This window comes from Mustela lutreola, chromosome 10, assembly GCF_030435805.1.
Source record: "Mustela lutreola isolate mMusLut2 chromosome 10, mMusLut2.pri, whole genome shotgun sequence".
In the NCBI taxonomy this organism is placed as follows: domain Eukaryota; kingdom Metazoa; phylum Chordata; class Mammalia; order Carnivora; family Mustelidae; genus Mustela; species Mustela lutreola.
In genome coordinates, this window is record NC_081299.1 from 85,749,907 (window position 1) to 85,774,323 (window position 24,417).

General features: G+C 41.2%; 1 protein-coding gene across 5 annotated transcripts in view; it reads left to right on the forward strand.

The window, feature by feature from the left end:
- Positions 1 to 24,417, forward strand: part of CDC14A (cell division cycle 14A) — a 190,771-nt gene that overhangs the window by 109,938 nt on the left and 56,416 nt on the right. For all 5 annotated transcript variants that reach the window (XR_009345545.1, XR_009345546.1, XM_059138137.1 and 2 more), the window contains exons 8-10: positions 5,971 to 6,058; positions 13,830 to 14,060; positions 22,662 to 22,800. Coding sequence is in view for 3 of the 5 variants with exons in the window: in XM_059138137.1 (XP_058994120.1) it covers positions 5,971 to 6,058; positions 13,830 to 14,060; positions 22,662 to 22,800 (458 nt within the window). In the remaining 2 variants the exon portion in view is untranslated. The remainder of the gene's footprint in view (positions 1 to 5,970; positions 6,059 to 13,829; positions 14,061 to 22,661; positions 22,801 to 24,417) is intronic.

The following is a 24,417-nucleotide window of genomic DNA, read 5'->3' on the forward strand; positions in this document are numbered from 1 at the left end:
AACATCTTCAAATGATGTTTCTTTCTTTCTTTTCTTTCTCCCCACCCCAGCTGGAGTGAGCAATCTAGGCTTCAGGAGTGAGTTTTTGTTTTTGTTTTTGTTTTTAAAGATTTTATTTATTTATTTGAGAGAGAAAGAGAGTACGAGTGGGGGCGGAGGGGCAGTCGTGGGGAGAAGCAGATTCCCCGCTGAGCAGGGAGTCCAATGTGGGGCTCGATCCCAGGACCATGAGATCATGACCTGAGCTGAAGGCAGGTGCTTAATGAACTGAGGTACCCAGGCACCCAAGAGTGAGTTTTTTTGTTTTGTTTTTTTTTAAACCTGTTATGTGCCACAGAGATTGCTAGGTATTATAGTCTTCAACTAGGCTATCTCTGTAACATCAGTTTAGGTTAATATATGAGCAGAGACTGTCCCCGGGTTGACTATGTCATCTTTCACTGCAGTTAATAAGTAAATTGTCAAACTGGGTGGTATAGACTCCTCAGGTCAGCCTTCTGTATATACCTCATGCAGGAAGCTTAGGTCTCCCATTGCTCTATGCACCACCTCAGGTCACCAGTAGGAGTTACTGCTGTTGAACACCCGAGGTATGTTTCAAGGCTTTGCTTTGGATTAAAGTTTGTCTACCAAACTAGAGTGTAATATGGGTGTTGCTTGCTTGGTCTGCCCTCTTCTTCATGGGTTACTGAACTAGAAACATGGCAGTTTCCACCCTTGTTATTTCTCGTGAATTCCTGCCACAGGACTGGAGTTAAGCAAGCTCCAGAATGCAGGTAGGTGAGCACGTCCTCACCACCTGGAGGCACCTTGGAAGTATGAGCTGTTAGAAGCATCTCCTGAAGCTATCCTGCAGTACTGATTATACCACTCAAAGGCTCCAAGTTCAAGGGAGCAGAACGCCTTCCTGGACACTGCAGCTACTAATGTAGAGGGACCCAGTATTGCCACACCTACTGATCCACTATGCCCATTCCTGGTTCAAAGATCATGTTGGTTAACTCTATAAAATGTTTTGAGGTCTACCTTGTCCTAAGAATTTCCCATGGTTTTTCCTTCCTCTTTAATTGCTGTTTGGTTTCTGTCCAAGCTTCTTAAGAGAGCAGCCTTGACTCTGTTATTAGTCAGTCAGTTGGTGATGGTCTAGTTTTTACCTTTGTGAGTCTCATGAAACTTCCTTGCCCATAGAAGAGTCAGCAAACCAGATGGTCGTGTTTGATTTCCTTCCTACTTGATTTGTTCTGTGGCCACTCTCTAATTCTGGACACCCCCTTTCCTTCCCTAACTTCTAAGGTTCCATCCCCCACTTTTCTCTTCCTTGCATCTCAGGCCATCTTTCTCAAGTTTCCTTTGCAAGCACTTTCTCTTCCTTCGCCCACCTGAAATGCTGCCCTTCCCTAGGGCTCTGGTTTGTTGTTGAACATGCTCGCTGCGAGTGAGGGCACCTGCTTCCAAGTTTCAACAATCGTATATGCCACAGGCACTCAAATTGCCATAACTTGAGCAGTGGCACCTGTAAACGTGCCCTGGGTTCCTGCTGCCAGCGTCTGCATCAGCAGAGGCATCACTGGCCTGGGCTGCTGGGCAGTCTCCTAAGGGGTTTCTCCCACACATGTCTCCCCACCCCAGCTGGAGTGAGCAGAGGTGAAACAGTCATCCACATAGGGCCCTCCTCTTTCCCTCCACCACACTGTCTCTCTCAAAGCGAATCTAAATTAATAATCTAGAGTTTAATTATCTAAAGCCAGATGGCATGGCATTTTAATTTAAACCAAATAACTCAAATATTTACTTTGCTTTGAGAACATAAAATGCCAATTACTGCAGTATATTTGCATTTATGTAATACAACTATACCAACACTATTTTATTGTTTCAGAAGCTAGGGAAATATAAGGAAGGTACTTTTTAACAAATAAAGGGAGACTTTGTAGTTCTGCCTTTTTGATTTTTCAAATAGTTTTGTACCATCATTACACCTCTTATATGCTTCTATTATAGCTCTTTTCAAAGTGTAATGCAACTTTTTTTTTTTTAAATTGGTATCTTAGTCTTGGCTTCTGTAACAAAAGTACCATAGACCGGGTGGATTAAACAACAGTTATTTCTCACAGTTCTGGAGGCTGGCAAATCCAAGGTCAGGGCACCAGCAGATGCAGCATCTGGTGGCCGCCTTCTGTGGCTTCATTCTCTGTGTGTCTTCTCATGGTAGACAGGCAAAGGCACTCTCTGGGTTCTCTTCTATAAGGACGCCTATCCCATTCCTGAAGATGCCATCCTTATGATCTGATTGCCCCCCCAAAGGCCCCACTTCCAAATATTATCATACTGGGATTAGGTTTTGACATATGAGTTTTGAGGGGACTCAAACATTCCGTCCATAGCAATGGGTACAAGATAGAGCTAACAGCACCCACCTCATAGGGCTGGTGCATGAAATGAGTTGCCTATAACAGAGTAGAGCCTGGCACACAGTCAGAGCTATCTATGTGTTTGCATCTGTTACAATTACTGTTCTTTGTCACTTCCACTTGCTTTCAGGCTCCTTAAGAGCACAGAGAAAATACTTTTTATTATTTTGTGTGTGACACCAAGTTATAGTCTTTGAGACATAATAAAGGCTCAGCAAATGTTTTAAGGAATGTTGAATTGTGCTTAAATACTGTTTGTCCATGTTGCCCTAGAAAGCATATCTGTTGATCAAGGGAATCAATCCTGTAATTGTTGACCTCAAGGTCTGTCTTTCCTCTTTTATTGTCTGTTTATTACAATGGTAAAATGCCAGGTGATTTTCAGTATTGGGACTGAAAAATATATTTGTGACCGTAACAACAGAGACATGCCTTACCAGCATAGATATATTTCTTAAATGTTATAAAAATTTATGTTTTCTTTTTTTTTTCATTAATTTTTTATTTTTTATAAACATATATTTTTATCCCCAGGGGTACAGGTTTGTGAATCACCAGGTTTGCACACTTCACAGCACTCACCAAAAGCACATACCCTCCCCAATGTCCATAATCCCACCCCCTTCTCCCAAACCCCCTCCCCCCAAAATTTATGTTTTCAAGTCAAATTATGTTTGCTTTTTTATTTTTCCAGTTTTTTTTTTTTAAGATTTTATTTATTTATTTGACAGACAGAGATCACAAGTAGGCAGAGAGGCAGGCAGAGAGAGAGAGAGAGGGAAGCAGGCTCCCCGCTGAGCAGAGAGCCCGATGCGGGGCTCGATCCCAGGACCCTGAGATCATGACCTGAGCCGAAGGCAGCGGCCCAACCCACTGAGCCACCCAGGCGCCCCTATTTTTTCAGTTTTAATACTTATTTACTTTGCAAGAAAACTTGATTTTTCCCCCCAAAATTTTATTTTAAATGCAGCAGCAGAGTTAGATATTTCAAAGAAATCTGGTTGTAGACTGCTCTTTTGTAGGCTGAAGAATCCATAGTAAAGTGAATATTGACACTTATATATATGTTTCAGGAATCCAAACTTTTATTTTTATTTTATTTTCTTATAGTAAGAACAGGTGCAGTTTTCCTACATAGTCCTTGGTAGGCAGGAGGCTTTGGAATGTAAGAGATAAAACCATCTTCTTGCCTCATCCTTGCTGAGATGTTTGTAAAATATGGTAGGGTTGGAAAGTACTTTCAGTTCCTGTCTGACCTAGATTTCTTTGAAGAGTGTGTGTGTGTATTTAATTAGAAAACCAATTTGTGTCCTCTTAAATATTTTATTATTGATAAATATTGACATTTGTATAATTCACTGTGAGAGAAGGCACAGATATTAATTTGGGAAGCTTACCGAAGTAAGCTTATATTAGTCAGTTGAAATCTGTGACTTTCTTGTTTTTTTTCAGATTTGGATCTAAGACCCAAATCTCATTGTTTACCCCATCAACCTTATCCAAGCTACTGAATGTAGTCCAATATTATCTAGTGTTTACCTTTTTGGGTAGGCAGATTTGCCTACAAAACCTTTTGGTTTTGTGAGTGATGTATCTTAGTAAGTCCACTGTCTTTCTCCATATGATTGATTATAAAAGGTTACTGTTTAACCAAACTTCTATAATCCAAATAAATGGATGTAGCACAATATATTTGTCTAGGCTTACTTTGTGGTCAAGGATACAGAAACAGTGAACATAGAAACCAGTTTTCTTTTACTGTTCATAAAGAATTGCCTTTAGCCTTTTGGTGATTAGAACATACCTTTATTTTGGAATTTTTAAATAGTGTTTTAAGTATATTAATTACTTAAGGAGGGATATTGGGTCATTAGAGACTGCTTTCTTTAAATAAGAAAAAGTTTAATTACCATAGAGAGTTATATATTAGATTCTTTATTCAAATTGTTATGAATAGATAGTTTTGCCCGAGATACAATTTGGTATATGGAATCATAACACTCAGTAGCTCTGAGATTTTATTTCTGGTATTATGCAGATATTACATTTATTATAGTTAAGATTAATGCAATTCAGACATTTATAAAGTGTCACTAAAGTTTCATTTATAACTTCTTATGACTGAAAAGAAACATCTCATTTTAAACATAGAAACTGTACAGCTAAGTTTTGATTTTCATGAAAATTGGAAATGGTAGTAGTAGCATAAGTAATTAAAGTAGAGGCTTCAGTGTCCGTCATGGTGTTACTCCAGTTAATCTAACAAATACTCAGAAGTTCTTACAGTAGAATGAGGACTGTATTTGGTACCTATTCTTGCCGTTGAAGTGTTTGCCATGTGGCGGTGGAGGAGAAAGCTTTTCTAATGGATAGTCTTGGCCCAGTAAAGAGAACTGCTTTCCCAGCCTGTGGAGGTATCTGTGCAGTGCTAGAGAGCCTGGAGGGTGGAGATGGGAGACTAGAAGCTGGCCTGGTGGTAGGATGGGGATGAGGGTTGTGGGTGCGCTAAAGAAGGCTCATGTGAAGAAGTGATGCATAGGTTTTACAATGCATTGCACAGATGTTCCCCACTTCCCTGCAAACCTTGGGTGTCTTCAGCCCTGCTCCAGTGTTCTATGGGTTTAGAGGCACATCAGGAAGAGAAGGAAATGGAGGAGATCATGGAGCAGTGGGAGGATTCTGGGCCCCTTCCCTGGTCTCCAAGCCTTTTCTGAGGATCCTATAGAGAATGTAGACCAGAGGTTGACAACCGGTGATCGAAGTTGGCCCACAGGTGTGTCTCATTTGGTTTCATTTTATTTAAAAACTTAACTTAAAATAGTCAACATGAGGTATAGAGAGATTCACATAAAAACCCATTCAGCAGGTCAGCCACCTTCAGTTAGCCTTTTCTGCAGGGCGACTCTTTAGCCGGAGCTGAGGACCCACCGGCCTTTACTTATGTCTCTCACCTGGCCTGTGTAGCTGATTGAGTTTGTAGCCCCTGCCGGAGACCGTGGTGGACTCGTTTGTGGTATACCTTGAGGGTCTGATGATCCTCTGTTCTTCACTCCTGCCTCCTTCCGTTTCCCAGTTGAAATATCAGCATTGACAACTGTAGCGACCTTAAAAAAAACAGAAAAAAGGAAGTGTGTTCATTATGACCCTGATATTTATAATTTTTTTTCACTCTTTAAAATATGTTTACCATGTTCATGGAAAGTGCTGATACTTCCTTTTATCTTCTCTCCCTTTATTTATTGTGAGGATAAGCAATATTTGTTTTTATTTCATTTCATTGCAGGATAGCCGGGAGACAAAATTATTTTAAGCAAAGTACCTCCACTTTAAGGTTTTATAAACTTTTCAAACAGTCTAGGTAATAAAGCTTTTTCTAAAGAGGATTGAAATATCACTTTGAGAATCAGATGCATGTTTTTATTTTAAGTTGTTTAACATTGCCTTCATGAATGTCCAATAGTACTAATAGAATGAAAAACAGTTTTATTTGTAAGGGTTTCCTAAATTGTGTAAGAATTATAAAATATTTTTCTTTTCTTTTCTCACAAATTTCTACCAGCGAGTTGAAAATGGTGACTTCAACTGGATTGTTCCAGGAAAATTTTTAGCATTTAGTGGACCACATCCAAAAAGCAAAATTGAAAATGGTAGGTTTGTTCTTTACTTTGCCATCCAAAAATTTATTTCAGTTCATCTTCAATTTCTTAATTTCCTCAGATAATCCTTTCTTTTGATACTATTCCCCAAAGAATATTTATTTATTAAAAAAATTGAGCTGTAGTAATTAGTGTGTTAAATATTACAGTTTAGTAGGTGGATTTATAATCCTGTTTTAGAACTAGAAAATTTGGGGGGCACCTGGGTGGCTCAGTTGGTTAAGTGTCTGCCTTCAGCTCAGGTCATGATCCCAGGATTCTGGGATCATGTCCCGCACCGGGCTCCCTGCTTCTGCCTCTGCCTCTGCCTCTCCCTCTCTCTGTCTCTCATGAGTAAAATTAAACAAAAACAAACAAACAAACAAACACACACACACCTAAAAATAAATAAATAAATAAAACTAGAAAATTTTTAAATTGCCATAAATAGGCACTTTACCTGACCCAGTTATCAAAGAACAATCTGAGAAGCAAGCTGGTCAAAGTAGTAAATAGATTGTTGAATTCTCTCAGTGGTTCTGAGATTTATTTGGTGGTAGAGTGCTACATTAAGGTATTCTTTGGGGAACATCATGTAGAACAATAACAAGGGTGATGATAATAGGCGTCATTTATTGAGCGGTTGCTATGCGCTAGTTGCTATCTGAGCCACACATTGTTTCATTTAATACACACCTCTATGAGATACAGGTACATGTATCTCCATTTTGCAGAGGGAGAAACTGAGGCTTATGAGTAGGAAGTTTGCCCAGAGTAATAAGGGGAACTGGTTCTTCATCCCAGAGCTGAGCTCCTAAACATTGCCAGTACAATGATCTGTTTATTTCCATTATGACAATGAGAACAACTTTCTAGCTCCCAGTAATTAAATTACTCACTGCTATATGTATAGCCAGGGGCATACATACTCAGGAAGACAAAAAAAAGCAAAACAGTGAAATAAAATCAGCTATGTGAGTTTTCCCATTAATATTTTCTATTTTTTTTCAATCTACCAAATATTCCTAGAAGACAAGTAATGATAGGCAACAAAGGTTTAAGAACAATTTATGGGAAGAGTACATAAAATTTAAAAATTTCACCTGTGAACATAATAGCTCCCCCCCCCTCTTTTTTTTTTTTTTTTTTTTTTTTTTTTTTTTTTTTTTTTTTTTTGTTGCTCTTTATCTGGTCATAGACTTGAGACATTAGTCTTTTAGGGAACATAATCTGAAACCCCAACTTTAGATTTATTCTCCTTTTATCACCATTATCTTCCTAAGGATTAATTCTAAAATCTAGTTCCATTGTATACTGTGAATCATGCATCCAGATTTACTGATTTATTTGAGCTCCCACAGATATGCTGCTTATTTCATGCCTATGATGTATCTTCCAGGGAACTCTGAATCATGGATTCCCTGTGATGGGTGGTGCAAGTCTAGAGAGTTAAGCTACCAAGTAGAAGGCCTGTGTACTGAAGCCAGAATTACATCTTCTCATTCATGAGTCTGCTAATGAATTTATTTTATTCCAGACATTGATTAACCTCTGTCACATTGGGTTGTCATGAGTAACATGTTAAGTGCCTAAGGAAACTGCTTTCTGGCACTTGGTCTTTAAAGACAGAATTGATTTGATTTACCTTTGGCCTTCTGTGCAAAATGATCTGACTCAGACCCAGAAAATCTTAGAAGGTGTTTAGTTTCAGTCGTGGCTTTGTTGGTGGGCGTTTGTTTCATGAAGTTGAAAGAATTTTGCCATTTAGGATTCCTGTGATTTATGACATTTTCTTCAAGAGAAGGTGAGAAGTGTAACTTATAGAATCATTTAAAACCTTTTTAGGGAGCTAATACACGCTTATATTAAAAAAATAAAATGCAGATAAATTAATAAAAACCACATAAGGGTGACCTATAATTCTACCCAAGTTTTCTAGGGCTAAGAGTTGGTGGTGGGATTATGGGGGTTTTAATTTTCTTTTCACCTGCTTCTCTGTATTTGCGTGCACACATATTTTTCCTCTTCCAGTGAATACACACACACACATACACACTTAAAAAAATAAACCTTTCTTTCTTTATAAGCATAGCATTGTGATTACTTTTTTAAGAAAAATTTTGTTTTAGAGAGAGAGAGAGAGTGTGTGTGTATGTGAACGAGGGGAGGGGCAGATGAAGAGGGAGAGAGAGAATCTCAGGCAGGCTCCCTGCTGTACACGCAGCCCCATGCGGGGCTCGATCTTAAGATCCTGAGATCATGACCTGAGCCAAAATCAAGAGTTAGCCACTTAACCCGCAGAGCCACCCAGGCGCCCAATGATTACTATCTTATATCAGCTTTTTTCACTTAACATATCACAGACTTCTTTCCATGGTAGTAAATGTTGATTTTCATTATACTTTTCTATGACTGCTTTGTATATTATTCAGTAATGTGCCATAATGCTGTTACTTTTTGAATGAGATCTACACTGTTTACAGTTCTTTTTTTTTTTTTTTTTTTTTGGAAGAGCAGCTGACCTACAGTATTGTATTAGTTTTCGGTGTACAATATAGTGATCGGATATTTTTCTCCATTAGGACATTGTCCCCACATTCAGTCTAGTTATCATCTGTCAAAATGCACAGTTGTTACATTATTAGTAACTATATTCCTTTGGCTGTATATTACATCCATGTGTCTTTTTTTTTTTTTTTATAACTGGAAGATTGTGCCTTTTAATTGTCAAAAATCTTTAAAAATTCCTTTTGGTTGCATATTATAATGTTGGGAAATAATTATAGCTACATTTGCTTATATGTCAGGAATGGGACTGATAAGACTTTTGCACATGTATCATCTCTCTAAGAATCAGAACCACCCTCGAGGGGAGGTAGGAGTTATTTTTTGGAAGAGAAGGTAGAGAATCAGAGGAGTTACCTCGCTTTCCCAGATTTACACAACCAGAAAGTGGCAGCATGTGGGTTCAAACACAGGTTTCTTTGATTCCAAATTGGGTGTTCTTTTTCATCTTACTGCAGAGGAAGTATATGTTCACTATAGAAAATTTAAGCAATATGGAGAAAAAGTCACCTGTAGTTATATAATCTAGAAATAAACACCTAAGATGCTGCTCTATGGGCATCTTTTTTTTCCACCTATGCATCTATTGTGCCCTCTTACGTTGAGGGAAAAAAGGTCTGAAATAATTTTGTGATGGAATTAATAGACTTGATCCAATTACAGTGAATTCTCGATGCTTGTTTTTTGTTTTGTTTTGTTCTGTTTTTGTTGTTATTTCTTTCTTTCTTTTTTTTTTAATTGAGAAACTGTGTTTCTTGAGGAGGCTGAAAGTCATGTTAGGGTTTGTTAATAGAAAAGGTAGATTTTACAGAAATTAACACTCAAATAACTGTTGCTAGGATGTAGCCAAAGAAGCCTTAAAATCCTAGAATCGGGGCAGAATGTGTTGTAAGAGTCTTAAGTGTGTGTTGTGTCAACAAAGAATAAGAGTTTGTTACAGTCATCTTTGTCCACTTGTTTTGGTGGTGGGGAAGAGAAGGGCTCTAACTTTTTTTGGTTTAATAAATTTGAATTGATACATGAATAATAAAGCAGTAGAATGAAACACATTTTGGATCTCCAGTTTTCCCAACTATACCCCAAACTCTCAGGTAGCAACATCCTTCTCCTCTCTAAAAAGAAAAAAAGAAACACACACACACACACACACACACACACACACACACACACACACACAGAAAGACAGCCTGAGGCAGGGACTGGCAACAATCTGAAGCCCGTTCAGCTTGGTCATATAGTTAGAGAAGCAGGTGTGTAGGGCTTGGGCAGTGGAACCTGACTGTGCCCCTTACTGGTTGCATGAACTTCCCAGAGCTCTGCAACTTCACTGAGCATCATTTTCCCCTTGTATGTCAAACAGGGGAAATAGGATGCACAAGCCAGGCATCTAGTGACGATCAGAGATACTAGATGAAGTGTCTTGCACAGTGTCAGGCACATAATAGGTGCTTACTAACAGATATTCTAATTACATTGTTCTCATTAATGAGTCTAAACATTTTATTGCTTCCTACATTTACCTGCCCACTTTGAAGTTTTAGCTTAAAAATTTTTTTTTTTTTTTTAATTTATTTGAGAGAGAGAGAAAGAGCTGTGGGGAGATGGGTGTTTTGGAGGGGAGGGGCAAAAGGGTGGTGGCAGAAGCCTACTCTCCCTTAAGCTGGGAGCCCATCCTGGGAATTCCATCTCAGGACCTGAGCCGAGGGCAGATGCTTAACGGATTGAGCCACCGAGGCTCCGCAGAATTATACGTTTAACAGTGACTGGGTGGACAAGTCATTTGACTGCTGTTCTTCAGGGTTCTAACTTTAAATGAAGGGCAAGGAAGAGAGGAATTTTAAATCACCCCGCTCTGAAATTCCTTGTTTGGTCGGCTCTTGGGCTCTGCCGGTGCTTTACTGATGCCAGGGCGCCATCTAGTGGCCAACTGGAGGAAAGGGCTGATGAATGCTCTGTCTTGCTCTGCACGCTCCTAAAACCAGTCCCAAATGCATTGATAATGCCTGCAAACAGTTATCCAGAGGTCATAGGATATTGTCATCGTCATTAGTTATAATCACTTGGAACAGTTTTGAGGATTTTAAATAAACCTGCTCACCAACTGTAGGAAGCGTAGCCCCTAATGTTCATATAACGTTCCACTGTTTGGAGACCTAACAGAGTCAGGTTGGATCTTCCTTGAAATGGGCCCCAGCGCAGGACCCGGAATCTGAATGCCAGGACTCAAATGCTGCCTCTATCTCTTACTAGCTGTGTGTACCTGGGCTAGTTTACTTTTCTGGGCAACAATAACTGGGTAATTGCAAGGTTTAATGAGATGATCCATATGAGGCACTTCATTTAGTGCTGGGCATATAGTAATGCTTAGTAAATGTTAGTTATGATTATTATCATTATTGTTATTATTCCAGTGTCCTATTGCTATATTTGAATAACTGTCCAGTTTTTTTAATCCAGATAAATACATAGTTTCTCTTAATGGTTGGTTTAGGTATATTTATTCCTGAGAGAGATTAATCTACAAGAAGAAACTTCTTCCTCCTCCTCTTAGTGGAGGAAGAGAGGGGACAGACACCAAACCAACCATTAGCACATCTGGTGACAGGTGCCATCCCAGAGGTGCCAGGTATGCTAGGAACCTAGGGTCAGAAGTGCTCATCAGCCACACCAGGGGAAGACTTCTGTGTGTTTATGAGCCCTCTCCTTCCCATTCTTACACGATAGAAAAGCTCATTTCCTTATGCCAGCTGATGTGGTTTGAAGTGGGGTCCATAAGCCACCAGCAAAGAAGGAATTCTTGAAATGTTTCCAGTTCAAAGAGGTATTTTTACTATAACCTGGGGACAGGACCTGTGGGCAGAAAGATCTGCCCCGGGATGGTGAGGAGCAATTGGTCAGATATTTTGGAATTAGGGGAGGTAAAGAGAAAGGAAGTTTCCAAGAGGATTTTCGTATGTTAAAGACTTATAGGATGCTGGAGGCCTAGCTATTGTCTACCTCAGGTTGTTTTCTCCTCTGGCAAAGCTTTAAGACAGTTGGGAGTTCCTGGAGGAATGTCTTACTTGGCCTGTCTCAAGTATTTGTCAGTGGGCTGCAGGTTATAAGGAAACTGAATTTTATCTACATTTCCTTTTTGCCTTTGTTTCCTACATCACCAACCACAGCTCTTTTCTCCTGTAGGCTGTAAATCTTCAGCTGGAAAATAATTTGAGTTAAGTAGGAGAACAGACTTGTTTTTTCCAAGTAGAAAACTGCATCCATTTTCTCTAAATGTGTGTGTGTAAGTTATTGTTTCTACACAGAAGATTGAAAATAAGCTCTGTATTACCTATTTGCCTAGAAGCAGCATGGCCCATGAGAATTGTGTATCTGGGCCATGGAGTAGTTTGATCTGCCTTCCAATTCTGTCTCCATCCATTGTGTGACCTTGGCCAAGTATACCAGTTAGGGCTCCTGGTTGCAGGAAGCAGAACCAACTCTGGTAAAATAAACCAAAATGGCATTGATTGGAATGATGCTGGGGATCTCACAGCCCACAGGGGAAGACTAGAGAATGAGGCCCAGAAAAGGAACAGGATCCAAGGGAGATAATGTCTCAGCAGGGTCCAGGCAAGGAAATAGAAACCACACCATTTCAAACAGAGGGAATTTAATACAAGGGGTTTGTTACAGAGGAGGCTAAAAAGGAAAAGGGCAACACTGAAGAATCCAGAATATTATGGAGGAAAGAGCTCCTCCTGCCTTTAGAAAGGTAGAAAGTGAGGTCACCAGAATCAGGGGGCTTGGAAGGGGAGCCCGACTGGTATTGGGAGCCCTGAAGGGAATGCCACCCAACTACCCAACTAGTCTGTGCATCTGGGGACTAAGGAGCGGAGACCAGGTAGCTGTGGGGCAGATTGGTACTGGGAGTGCCATGCTGAGCCAGAAGCTCTGGGTGCTCCTGTCACCTGTGGCTGAGGCCTTGCTGGCCCCCACTCAGAAGCCCCTTCTCCTTCTTCTGACCTCTGGTCACTCCATTCGTGCTTTGGGCCTCCTGTGTGTTGAACTGATAATGCGAGCCAGCCACAAAGGTCCTCTGCAGACCCCGGCTCCAGCATGGGAGGGTTGGCTTGCTGATGAGAGAAAATAGGAAATAACCAGCATATGCAGAGTCTGAGGCAGTAGGAAATACGGCCAAGGGCACAGTGCGGAAATTGCTGGTTAACTTTCTGGGCTCCTGCCGCCTATACACTCGGGGGCCACCATCATGAATGGGTACTGAATGAGACTGTCTCACGCAGTATGCCCTGAGTCAGTGAACCCTGCATACGTTACAGATACGGCCATCGGGGTGCTGAGAAATTAGTCCCCTGTGAATCCCTGGGGCTGTTGGCCAGGTTTGCTGTAGCCAGAGCAACCCCCTACCCCCACCCCACCCCGGCAGTCACCTCAGTTGACTGGCCAAGTCTAGGTCACAGGTCTGTAACCCAGCGGACTCTGTAGCTCCGGGGAATACTCACACAATGATGGATCCGCTGGAAGCAGAAGGTGGTTTAGGGGCTGACCTCCCGTGCCCCCCCATCCCGCCCCAAGTGAGAATGTCTACAAAAAAATTACTCAATTTGTTTAGTTTCTCCATCTGTTAAATGGGGTTTACCATTCTTACTTTAACAGGCTGTTCTGAGAATTATAGGAAAAGATATACAATGGTGACTTATACATGGTAGGTGCTCAGCAATTGTTCATCTCTTTTGTGGGGGATTGTACTGTACATCTAAACGAATTACCTGGCAAAAGTCTTTGACTGTAGTTGACAAGTATTTGTCAAGTGGAAGAAAAGGCACAAAGAATCATACCAGCAGCCTCCTGGGCACCTCTGACCTTTGAGTGTCCCCGGAATGTCTTTGTTTTGGCTTGGGAGGAGTGTATGTCCCCAGGACTTGAATCCTCTGGGTCGAGGTTTCAGATTTTCATGAGCGATTTCCAATACTCAGAGGTTTTTTTTTCAAACCCTTCTGTGGGGTGAGTGTGTGTGTGTGTGTGTGTGTGTGTGTGTGTGTGTTTACAGCTCTTCAGACTATGGCTTTAGGACTGTGCTTCCACCTCTTACTCTCAGGAAAGGCCCGTTCCTCCTGAGCCCTGGTGAGATTCATACACTTGATCGTGAAGCGTTTGTGGTGTTCCCGGGTGTGTCAGGCGGAACGCATGCCTTTTGCTCACAGCTCCGTTTTCCCTTCAGGCTATCCTCTTCACGCCCCTGAAGCCTACTTTCCTTATTTCAAAAAGCATAACGTGACGGCAGTCGTGAGGCTGAACAAAAAGATTTATGAGGCGAAGCGCTTCACGGACGCGGGCTTCGAGCACTACGACCTCTTCTTCATAGACGGCAGCACGCCCAGCGACAACATCGTGCGGAGGTTCCTGAACATCTGCGAGAACACGGACGGGGCGATCGCGGTTCACTGCAAAGGTGCGTGCGGCCCCAGCGGCCTCCCCGGAACGCCAGGGGGCCGTCAGCAGCCAGTCGTGCGAAACCAAACCAGTCAGTGTCTTTGGGAAAACAACACAAGGCTTTTTGTTTGAGAAAACTGGAACACCAACCCATTTAAATAACCCCTTTCTGGGGCAAGGTTTGCTTGGATGTGAATAATCGGTGGAGGTCTGGCTTGTCCTAGCCTTGCCTTATCCAGCGGCTGCTCGCGGACGCCGGGCAACCACCACACGCCCGTCCGCGGGCCGGCAGGAATGCCTTGAACGGGTGTCAAGAGGCAAGGGTTGTTAGTGGGTACCCCTCCCCCCCCCCAGAACTGCCGACCTCCTTTCTACTCTCCTCCACCCTTGTGATATTTAATGTTCTCCTTTTACAACCCAGCTGTCTGGACCCCCCATTTTGTCCTCTACTCCGTGCTTACCTTACCGGTCTTTTGCATAAGGGACCAGAGTGTCTTCCCTGCCATTGCTAGCGGATGGATGGCAGCGTCTTGCTGACGAGCTTGCTCGCTGCACATGTGTTAACTGTTTCTTTGAGTGAACTTGGTTATGTAAAGACTAGGTTATATAAACGAATCTGCTCTCTTAGGGGTGGGTGCTTTCTGGGGCAGGGGTCTTTCAGATGATGGGAGCCCTAAGGTTGCCAGACTCAGCAAATAAAAATACAGGATGCCTCGTTAAATTTGAATTTTTGGTAAATGCACCAATACTTTTTTAGTATGTTTCCAGTATGTCACGGAATATACATTCTGCATTTTATCTGGCAACCTCGTGTTGGCTACTCAGAAAATGTGAAATAACATTTTCTCTAAGCCTGATTGTTAGACTCTGAGGAGGATCAAATTACATTTTAGATTTTCCAGCAACGTGCAAGGTCTTCTACTGGGGTCTTTGGAGTGACCAGAGCCCTATCTGGCCACTTGGGGATGGATAGTTCCTCACACGCAGCATCTAGTCCTGCCACGGGGTGGCGCTGCTCTCACGATTTTGAGTCCGAAGACGGGTTTCTGTGGAGTTTATGCTAATTGTCTAGTAGGTGTTGGGGATTGTACTGTTCTTTTCAAGTGCCTAGTGCTGCTGTAACTGACTTATTCAGACAAGCATGGCTTTGGTTCTGACAGAAATTAAAATACCATTTTGTAGGCCTTTGTTTCTATGTTTAAGATTTGAGTAGGCGGCGGTACTTGGCTGACATGTGAGCGGCACCGGGAAGCCGCGTTTCGCCTGAGACCCGGGGAGATGGCGCCGAGCTGCACATGGCCCGGAGTCGGATGAAGGCTCTGTCCACACCCGCGGAGCCGCGGCCACCCCTTCTCTTCCCGTTTCTTGGCAGGATGGGGCCCTGACGCGCAGGGCATCCTATCTCTCCGATGGGGTCCACGTGGGGGGTCGGGCTAGGAAGGTGTCTTATTTGCTCATCGGAGAGGGTTTTCAGTTCTAATCAGGTCGAGGTGGGGTGGTCGTGAGCTGGCCCGTCCTCGCTGGGGTCCATCTACACTCTGACTTTGCCTTTCCAGCTCGTTTTGTTAAAGATGGCCCAGGCCGGAGAAAAAGCCTGCATTTCGCACATTTCAAATAACGGTGGACCTTGAGAGCTAGTGGGACCGTAACAGCTACCAAAGTTCCGTAGGAGATGTTCGTGTGCTCTTTTTCAAAGTTTGTTTTTGTGTCACAAAAGTTCGTATTTTTCCTCCAATTAATTTGACCTTATTTCCCAGTCAATTGATTTTATGATTACCAAGTCAGAGCTTATCTGCGTGCCACATGTTGGATCGACAAATTCGGGGAAGAAGAAATGCAAGACTGTCATTACAACTCAGTATCTCTCTCTCTCTCTCTTTTTTTAAAGATTTTGTTTGTTTATTTGACAGATAGAGATCACAAGTAGCCAGAAAGGCAGGCAGAGAGAGAGGAAGGGAAGCAGGCTCCTTGCTAAGAAGAGAGCCCGATGCGGGGCTCCATTCCAGGACCCTGAGATCATGACCTGAGCCGAAGGCAGAGGCTTAACCCACTGAGCCACCCAGGCACCCCAGTATCTTTCTCTTTTTAACTGAGTATAGTTGATTCACAATGTTATATGAGTTTCAAGTATACAACACAGCGATCAGACAAGTTTATACATTATTCTTTGTTCACCACAAGCACAGCTCCCATCTGTCACCATAAAATGCTATTATAATACCATTGACTCTATTCTCTCTGCTGTGCCTTTTATTCCTGTGATTTATTCATTCCATAACTGGAGGGCTGTACCTCCCACTCCCCTTCACCCGTTTTGTCCCTCCCTTCATTCCCCTCCACTCTGGCAACCACCAGTTTGTTCTCTGTATTTATGGGTCTGTTTCTGCTTTTTCTTTCTTTTTTTTTCGATTCCACATATAAGTGAAATTGTATGTTATTTATCTTTCCAACATATTTCACTTAGCATAATAACCTCTAGGTCCATCCATGTTGCCACAAATGGCAAAGTCTCTTTCTTTTTTATGGCTGAATAATATTATGTTATCTATACATCTATATCTATATCTATACACATACACATACACATACATACATATATACATATCTATCTATCTATCTATGTATATACATATATACTTCCTTGCTCATTTATCTGTCAATGGACACTTAGGTTGCTTCCATGTCTGGCTCTTGTAAATATTGCTGCAATAAACAGGGGTGCATGTAAATTTTTTTTTTTTAAAGATTTTATTTATTTATTTGACAGACAGAGATCACAAGTAGGCAGAGAGGCAGGCAGAGAGAGAGGAGGAAGCAGGTTCCCCGCTGAGCAGAGAGCCCAACGCGGGGCTCGATCCCAGGACCCTAGGATCATGACCTGAGCTGAAGGCAGAGGCTTTAACCCACTGAGCCACCCAGGCGCCCCTGCATGTATCTTTTTGAATGAATGTTTTCATTTTCTTTTGGGTATCCGTATCTCTCTTGACAGCATTTTTCACCTAACTGAAATTATAAGAATGAAACTCTATGATGTTCAAAATTCTTATTATAGGTATTCTCTGTTTTATATCTTAGATTTGTGAATGTTAACATTTAAAAAAATATAGTATGGGCATATGAGTTGTATGTGTGTGTATTTTATACTGCAGAGGTTTATATATATATATATATATTTTTTTTTTTTTTAATTTTTTATTTTTTATAAACATATATTTTTATCCCCAGGGGTACAGGTCTGTGAATCACCAGGTTTACACACTTCACAGCACTCACCAAAGCATATACCCTCCCCAATGTCCATAATCCCACCCCCTTCTCCCAAACCCCCTCCCCCCAGCAACCCTCAGTTTGTTTCGTGAGATTAAGAGTCACTTATGGTTTGTCTCCCTCCCAATTCCATCTTGTTTCATTGATTCTTCTTTTACCCACTTAAGCCCCCATGTTGCATCACCACTTCCTCATATCAGGGAGATCATATGATTTTTATTTAAAATCAGAACTGTTAGTATTGAGGTGAGCTCTTCTATGGGAAGGTCACATTCACATGTGGTGACATCTTTTGCATAACGTTATTTCATTTGCTTCCACTTGTACACACATGTAGGACTCCTTTATAAAAATTACACCTTCAGTTTAATTACAGCTGTATTGCTTTTAATAGCATACTTATCTACTAGAGGCCTGTTAATTATTTTGACATCTGCCCTAATTAAGTCAGTTTAATTTTCTGGGAATTGAAGCATCACTGAGCATTTTAACTGAAGTACAAGGAGGAGGGAGAGAGAATCTTAGCCTATGTCACATGAACTTCTGTAGGTGCTGGAAAGGGAATGAAGATGTTGTGCCTCTACATAGAGTGCTAGATAGAGAGACGGACTAGAAATTGATTTGCGGGGAACGTGTGAAATCTTACTGAAGAATTGGTATCTATAGTTCACTTTCTGGTTGATAAAAGGGATGGCTATTAATTTTTTGAAAATTTCTAGCACAAATACTAATTTTAAAAAATGGGAACACTGTGATGTTCTGGTATGTGATTGTTGATATTCTGTAGGATTGCAGAAAATGCCGGGAACTATAAGGGAATCAACATTTAACTTGGTATAAATAGAGTACTTTTCAATGTCTTGTCTTGCTGTGTCAGGGAGCCTTTAATTATGAATGCTTTAAGAAATTTGTTAAAGTTTTTATAGAAACTTGGTGAAATGTTCCTATTCTGTTGAATTGTGGTAAGAGCTCCGAACTATTGAGTGCTAAGTACATTCTTTTTATAGATCTAAATTATAGACTCTTTTTAAAAGGGGGAAGCAACCTCAGTTTCAGAGAAATTTGAAAATTTTCTGCACCACCTTTTTTGGTTGTGAGTGTGTGTGACTGGGAGCCTAACTGAGGGAATGGGACAACCCCTTCTTTGCACAGGGCGGGGAGCAGGAGAAGGTATGGCTGCCTCCAGAAAGACCATTTCCTCTCCAGACAGACACCCACCTTGGTGGCTCCAAGGAGGGACACTAGAAAGTCCCTGCACGTTGGTTTCTATGCAGGTTCCTACAGCAGGCTGTCTTGCTGTATTTTATCCACACAGTTACCTGTAGTCTTGTCAAATGTCTGAGACTTGAGAATTTGGCAGATGCAGAGAGTATCTGCTCTGGACAGAAGCAGAAAGGCAGATTAAATTACTCTTCACTCTAATATTAAAGCAAGATCCCCACTGAGACCACAAATTACTCTTTTTTAAAGAATGTTGACATTTGGTCTGGGACCAAAGGTACTTCAAATGGTAACAGGCTACACACATGCACACACATGCACACCCCCATCTAATAAAACATTAAAAATATAATTTTTAAAAAGGCTAAATGGGAAGGGAATGTCAAGCATCTGTAAACATGAGCTTATATTTTCATTTGCATTTTTAAAATAAAGATTTTATTTTTAAGTAGTCTCTGTGCCTAATGTGGGGCTCGGATCTCACAATCCCGACATCAAACAGTCGCATGTTCCTCCAACTGAGCCTGCCAGGTGCTGCTCATTTGGATTTTAATGTGTACTTTCAACCTGGTATTGTTGCCTCAAAGATGGAGAATACCCCCCCCCCCCCCAGAGGTGGGTTGTGAGGAGGAACCATTCTTTTTCTTTGTAAAACACAGATTTACATACAGTACATAGAGATACGCAGTTTACTATGGCAGTAACATTTCATGGGAGACCATCAGGAAAAATGTCTTAAAGAGGCTCTTGGAGGAGGCAATCAAGAAAAAAAGATTGAGAAACACTGATTTAGAGACCGCTTTTTCACACTTTTAAATTGATGGAACTAGAATGCATCTGAAAATTGGTAACATGTCATAGTTTAATTTTTTCTTACTTAGGTGGAACTGAACTAATTAATGGTGCATATCACACCATTAGGCAACTTGATGGTAACTTAGATTTGCTGAGACACCTGTGTATTTCCAACTACTGGAGAACCAGAGAAGATGCTCTTTATTATTTGACCAGCAAAACGGACAAAAGGGCTCCTCCTCTGGGGAGAAAGGTTCTTAAGCATATTAAAAACAAAGCTGTCTACTTTTCATTTCCTTTTCTAACTAAATGTTTTCATGGATGAAAGTGACCTTGGATCACTTTTCCAGGCCAGATATAGCAGTTATCTTTGATTTTCTCTGTGACCCAGTCCACATGTCTTTCTAACTCAGCCCCTCCTTTTTACCGCCATGGTCAGTCCAGCCCCATCTTTGCCCCCTCTGGCCCCTCTGTGCACCCTCCTGCCCCAGCCTCCAGCTGCTTCCCGGCTCCCTGCTCTGTATTTTCCAGCATTGTCCATGTGCTGCTTTTATCACAGCACTTTCTTGCCCCCAAAGATATGCAACTTTATTTTGCCCTTTCCATTGGTTAAAGGAAAAAATACTTGTTTTTTACATGATAGCAGTTGTATGTTTATTAGCTATTGATCATATCAGGAATTCTGTAATACTTTTAAAATAGTTGAATTTTGTTCATGAAAGCATCATCTGTGTATATCTAAGGAGTAATAATGCACATACCCAGGAGATGGGACTTAATCAGTGCTCAGAGCACAGTGGACCTGGCGTTGGAGACTCCTAATGATAACTCAGTGGTCCTTTGGCCTATGACTAGGGACCTATTCACCTAAACCTGGGCTCTTCCATTTGACTCAAAGGTGCTCTTTTTCCTGGTCTTCTCCACACATCCGATCTTATTCTGCCCTCTGACACACACTGACACGTTCTTCAGCCAGGCTTTCATTTATCACACCCTTTGCTGAAAATATTCTGTGACCTTCCTATTCTTTAGTCTGCTAAAGCCCATGTCAGCAATGACACCTTCTTTGAAGACACCAGCAGCTCCCCCAATACCTCCCTCCTTTCTCTGAGAGCCCAGTTTCAGTTCAAACTTCTTTTCTTTGTTATTTTTTCTTGCTTAATATTCTGCAACTGGTGGGATACTCATTGTAGTAAAAAACTATATCCAGTACTTGCTTATATCCGTGTCCTTGGAGCAGAACCCTATCCTGGGCATCTTGAATAAGAATTTGAACGGCTGAAGTTAATGTTTAAAAATAAAGAAAGAGCTACTCTCTTTTTCTTTTCTTCTTCAAAAATTTATTTATTTGAGAGAGAGAGAGAGAGAGAGAGCAAGTATGAATGAGCAGAGGGGCAGAAGGAGATAATCTTCAAGCAGACTCCCCCTTGAGCGCAGAGCCCGACGTGGGGCTCAATCTCATGACCCATGAGATGGTGACCGGAGCTGAAGCCAAAAGCCAGATGCTCAACTGTCAGAGCCACCCAGGCAACCCAGAGCTACTTTATTCTTCTATAAGAAAAAGTGCAGAGACGCTTGGGTGGCTCAGTTGGTTAAGTGTTTGCTTTTGGCTCAGATCATGATCCCAGAGTCCTGGGATTGAGGCCTGCATCAGGCTCCTTGCTCAAGGGGGAGCCTGCTTCTCCCCCTGCCTGCTGCTCCCCTGCTTGTACTTGCACTCCCCCTCTCTCTGACAAATAAATAAATAAAAACTAAAAAAAAAAAAAAAGAGGAAAGGTATATATGATACAAACAGATTTTACGTAGTGGAAAAATAACTGTGTACTGTAGAACTTACAGTACTGAATTTAACTCCAAGAAGCCAGGTATGGAAAGATTTAGAAAATGTTTGTAAATGAGCTGTTTGTAAATGCCTGAGGGCAGGCATCCTGCTTATCTTCATAGTTCTGTTTCCAGATCTTTTATGATACCTTATACACAGTGGGTCTCAGTCAGTACCTGTAAAATGAATGACAGGATGTGAGACAAGAGTGGAAGGAATTCTGGGAGGAGAATCAGGACTGTGGGGGCATGTTAGTCCTGGATTCTGTACTCCCTTGTTCTATGAGTCAGTTGGTTGCTGTCTTTGGGCCTTCATTGTTCTGGTATAGGAACAACCACCACTATCAAGAACCTGTGGCTTGATAAAGTTTTTGAGTATTTTTGCAAAAGGAGGAAGCCAGTGTGTATTTTTTTTTTTTTTTAAGTTCGGCTAAAATGCAAATCAGGTCCTATCACTTTTATTTCTTTGGAGAGAGGGAAGGACATACATCAATTGGTAAAAATACTTTGAAGAAATAAATCAGAGTTCACAATAACCAGTATTTCATTGAAAGTCATTTTTGGAAAGTCATTTCTAGCCGTATTACATAATCTTATGTAACAGAGAGTACATTCAACGTAAAGAACATAAGCTAACACCAAAGTTCTTAGAAAATGCAGGAACCCCGGGGAAGTAAGATTTGAGCACTTCTGTTCTCTTTGTTCTTCCTCAGCGGTCTGTGCGCTCTCCCGAGGGCAGTGACCCTCTCTCTTTTATTTGTCACTGTGCCCTCTAGCTCCTAGCATGTTTCCTGGCAGGTCTCAAGTGCTCCATCCATATCTACCGACTGAGGCAATCATGAAATCCTGGGCTCTGATGGAGTGACAGGGAAGTCAGACGACCATCTGCTAGAGGTAGTATTGAAATAGCTGTGGACTAGGGAGTCGGTGAGGCTTGATGACATCTGTGGCATCTTCCAACTTTGATCCTGTGATTCCTTATTCTATGATGAGTTAAAAAGAAACTAACCATTTAAACAAGCTCTAACATGGGTCATGATAATACGATCAGTTACATGGCTGACTCAGATCATACAAACTGTGAACTGTAGATTCATCTCAGCTTGGGCTGGGGTTTGGGATGGGGAGGGTGGAGACACCTGACAAGTGATATTCTGCAAATGCTTGTTATGGGGCCCGCATTGTCTTAAGAACATCCACAATGACAGGCATTCCCAAAGGCCCCCAGGGGTCGAACTTGATCGTTTTTTCAAGACCCTTGCTCTGATATGTTCTTATATAGTCTTATTTGAATTGTATGATCTATTTTTAGAAGATTTTTTGTGTTAGAATTATCTCTTAACTCCACATCATGTAAAAAAAGCATTGAATTATTGTTTGGGTTTAAAACACTTGTGTTAGACAAAATCATTGCAGTTTTGGGGCAGGGTTTGATTTTGGTGTTTTTATGAGTGCCTTTGCTATATTTTGTCTTTCTTGATCTGTTTCCTTTTTTTTTTTTTTTTTTTTTTTGCAGCTGGTCTTGGAAGAACAGGGACGTTGATAGCCTGTTATGTCATGAAACATTACAGGTTTACACATGCTGAAATAATTGCTTGGATCAGAATTTGCCGGCCAGGCTCCATTATAGGACCCCAGCAGCACTTCCTTGAAGAGTAAGTATATGGCCTCCATTATCATATTATGTCCTTGTTCTGATCATTTCTACCTTGTGTCGTCCTGGTTGTGGACTAGGTCAAGCCTGTGCTTATAAAATGACTGCACTGTGTGAGATGTCTGTGCCTCTAATGGAATATTGTTGATTTGACAGCTAATGCATTCTAACTTTGTACCTTTTTTATCTCTCAGATCAGGTGAGAGAAGAAAATCACAGAGCCATCTCTGCCTACCTTTTTTCTGTCATTTTCTATGTGTGATCTGGCTACGGTGCAATTTTCTTATGTCATCCTACTTGACACTTTTCATTCTTTTCTTTTGTTTGCGTGTCTAAAAGCAGAATGAAAAAAAAACACAACTAAGGTCCATCAGTGATGCCGGTGACATTGCTGCTTTCCTGACAACGAACTAAACTACTAGAGTAGCTGCAGGTTATGAGTTACCAAGGAAGAGAAAAAGAGAACTGAGTTTTAGTCCTGGCCCTGCCACTAAATGGCTTTAAGACCGTTATTTGGAAGAATACTTACAAATCCATCTATCCGTTCATTCATTCACCCTCATGAACTCTTTGTCAAACCCCATCTCCTAAAGTGGAGAGATTTAACTCGTAAGGGAACGATCCTTTCTGGTTTCCCTGTAAAATTTTAGAAATTACGACTGATTTATCCACTAATAAAGGGAGGAGATGAAGTTAGCATTAGCTGATTTAGGTCCAGCTCTAAAATGTTACCAATTATTTCTTATACAGAAATTTCATTTTTTTTCCCTCTTTATGCTGTATGGCTATATCTTGAATAACATTCTTTTCTATATAATTAATTCTTTTCTTGTTTAAGTCATTTTCTGTTGGTGAGAAACAAATGATTTGTGACTTTGACAGGAGGATGCTAGAAGTGAGCCATAAGCATCTGAAATGATTAACAGGATTTGAGGAATCCTGCTGAGGGATTACATTAGTTGTGTGTGTGTGTGGGGGGTGTAGATAAGAAAACAGTGCTGGAAATGTGAATTTATATCTTTACCTCGAAGAATGAAATGGAAGTGTAGTGAATACACAAAAAATACCAAGAAGCAGGATCATTAAGAAGATAGAGGTTCCTAGGGTTAGCCTATGAGATACAAATAAAGTACTTCCAGTATTTTAGAGATTTATTCTTTATCAGCTTCTCAGTCAGGGTTTCTGCTATTTTGCTTTCTGTGCGCCTAGAGCATGGAGCCCGGTGCCGTGTACCTACCAGCCACTTGTTGTACTGCTTGCTCGCCGAAGTTAAATAAATGGCTTTAGGATTAGGAAACAGAAACTGAGACACTACTAAGCCTGGTTCTTTTAAGTTGTTCCACTGTTAAAACCATTGTTGGGAAGATTGTTCCTTCATTAGTTACCTACTGAATACTCATCTTGCTCCAGGTATGGCTCCCAGGGTGAGGAGATGTAGCTGAGAATTGTACCTTGTTTTCCCCCAGGGGTGTGGGATACCACAACCCTCCTGCTGTGTGCCTGTGCACTCCCCACCATGCCTTCTCTCTGCCACATCTGAAAATACCAACAGAAGAAATTAGTTTTTTTTTCTTTTTTTTCCCATTTCTAGTACTTAAGTTAGAAAACTCAAGGTATT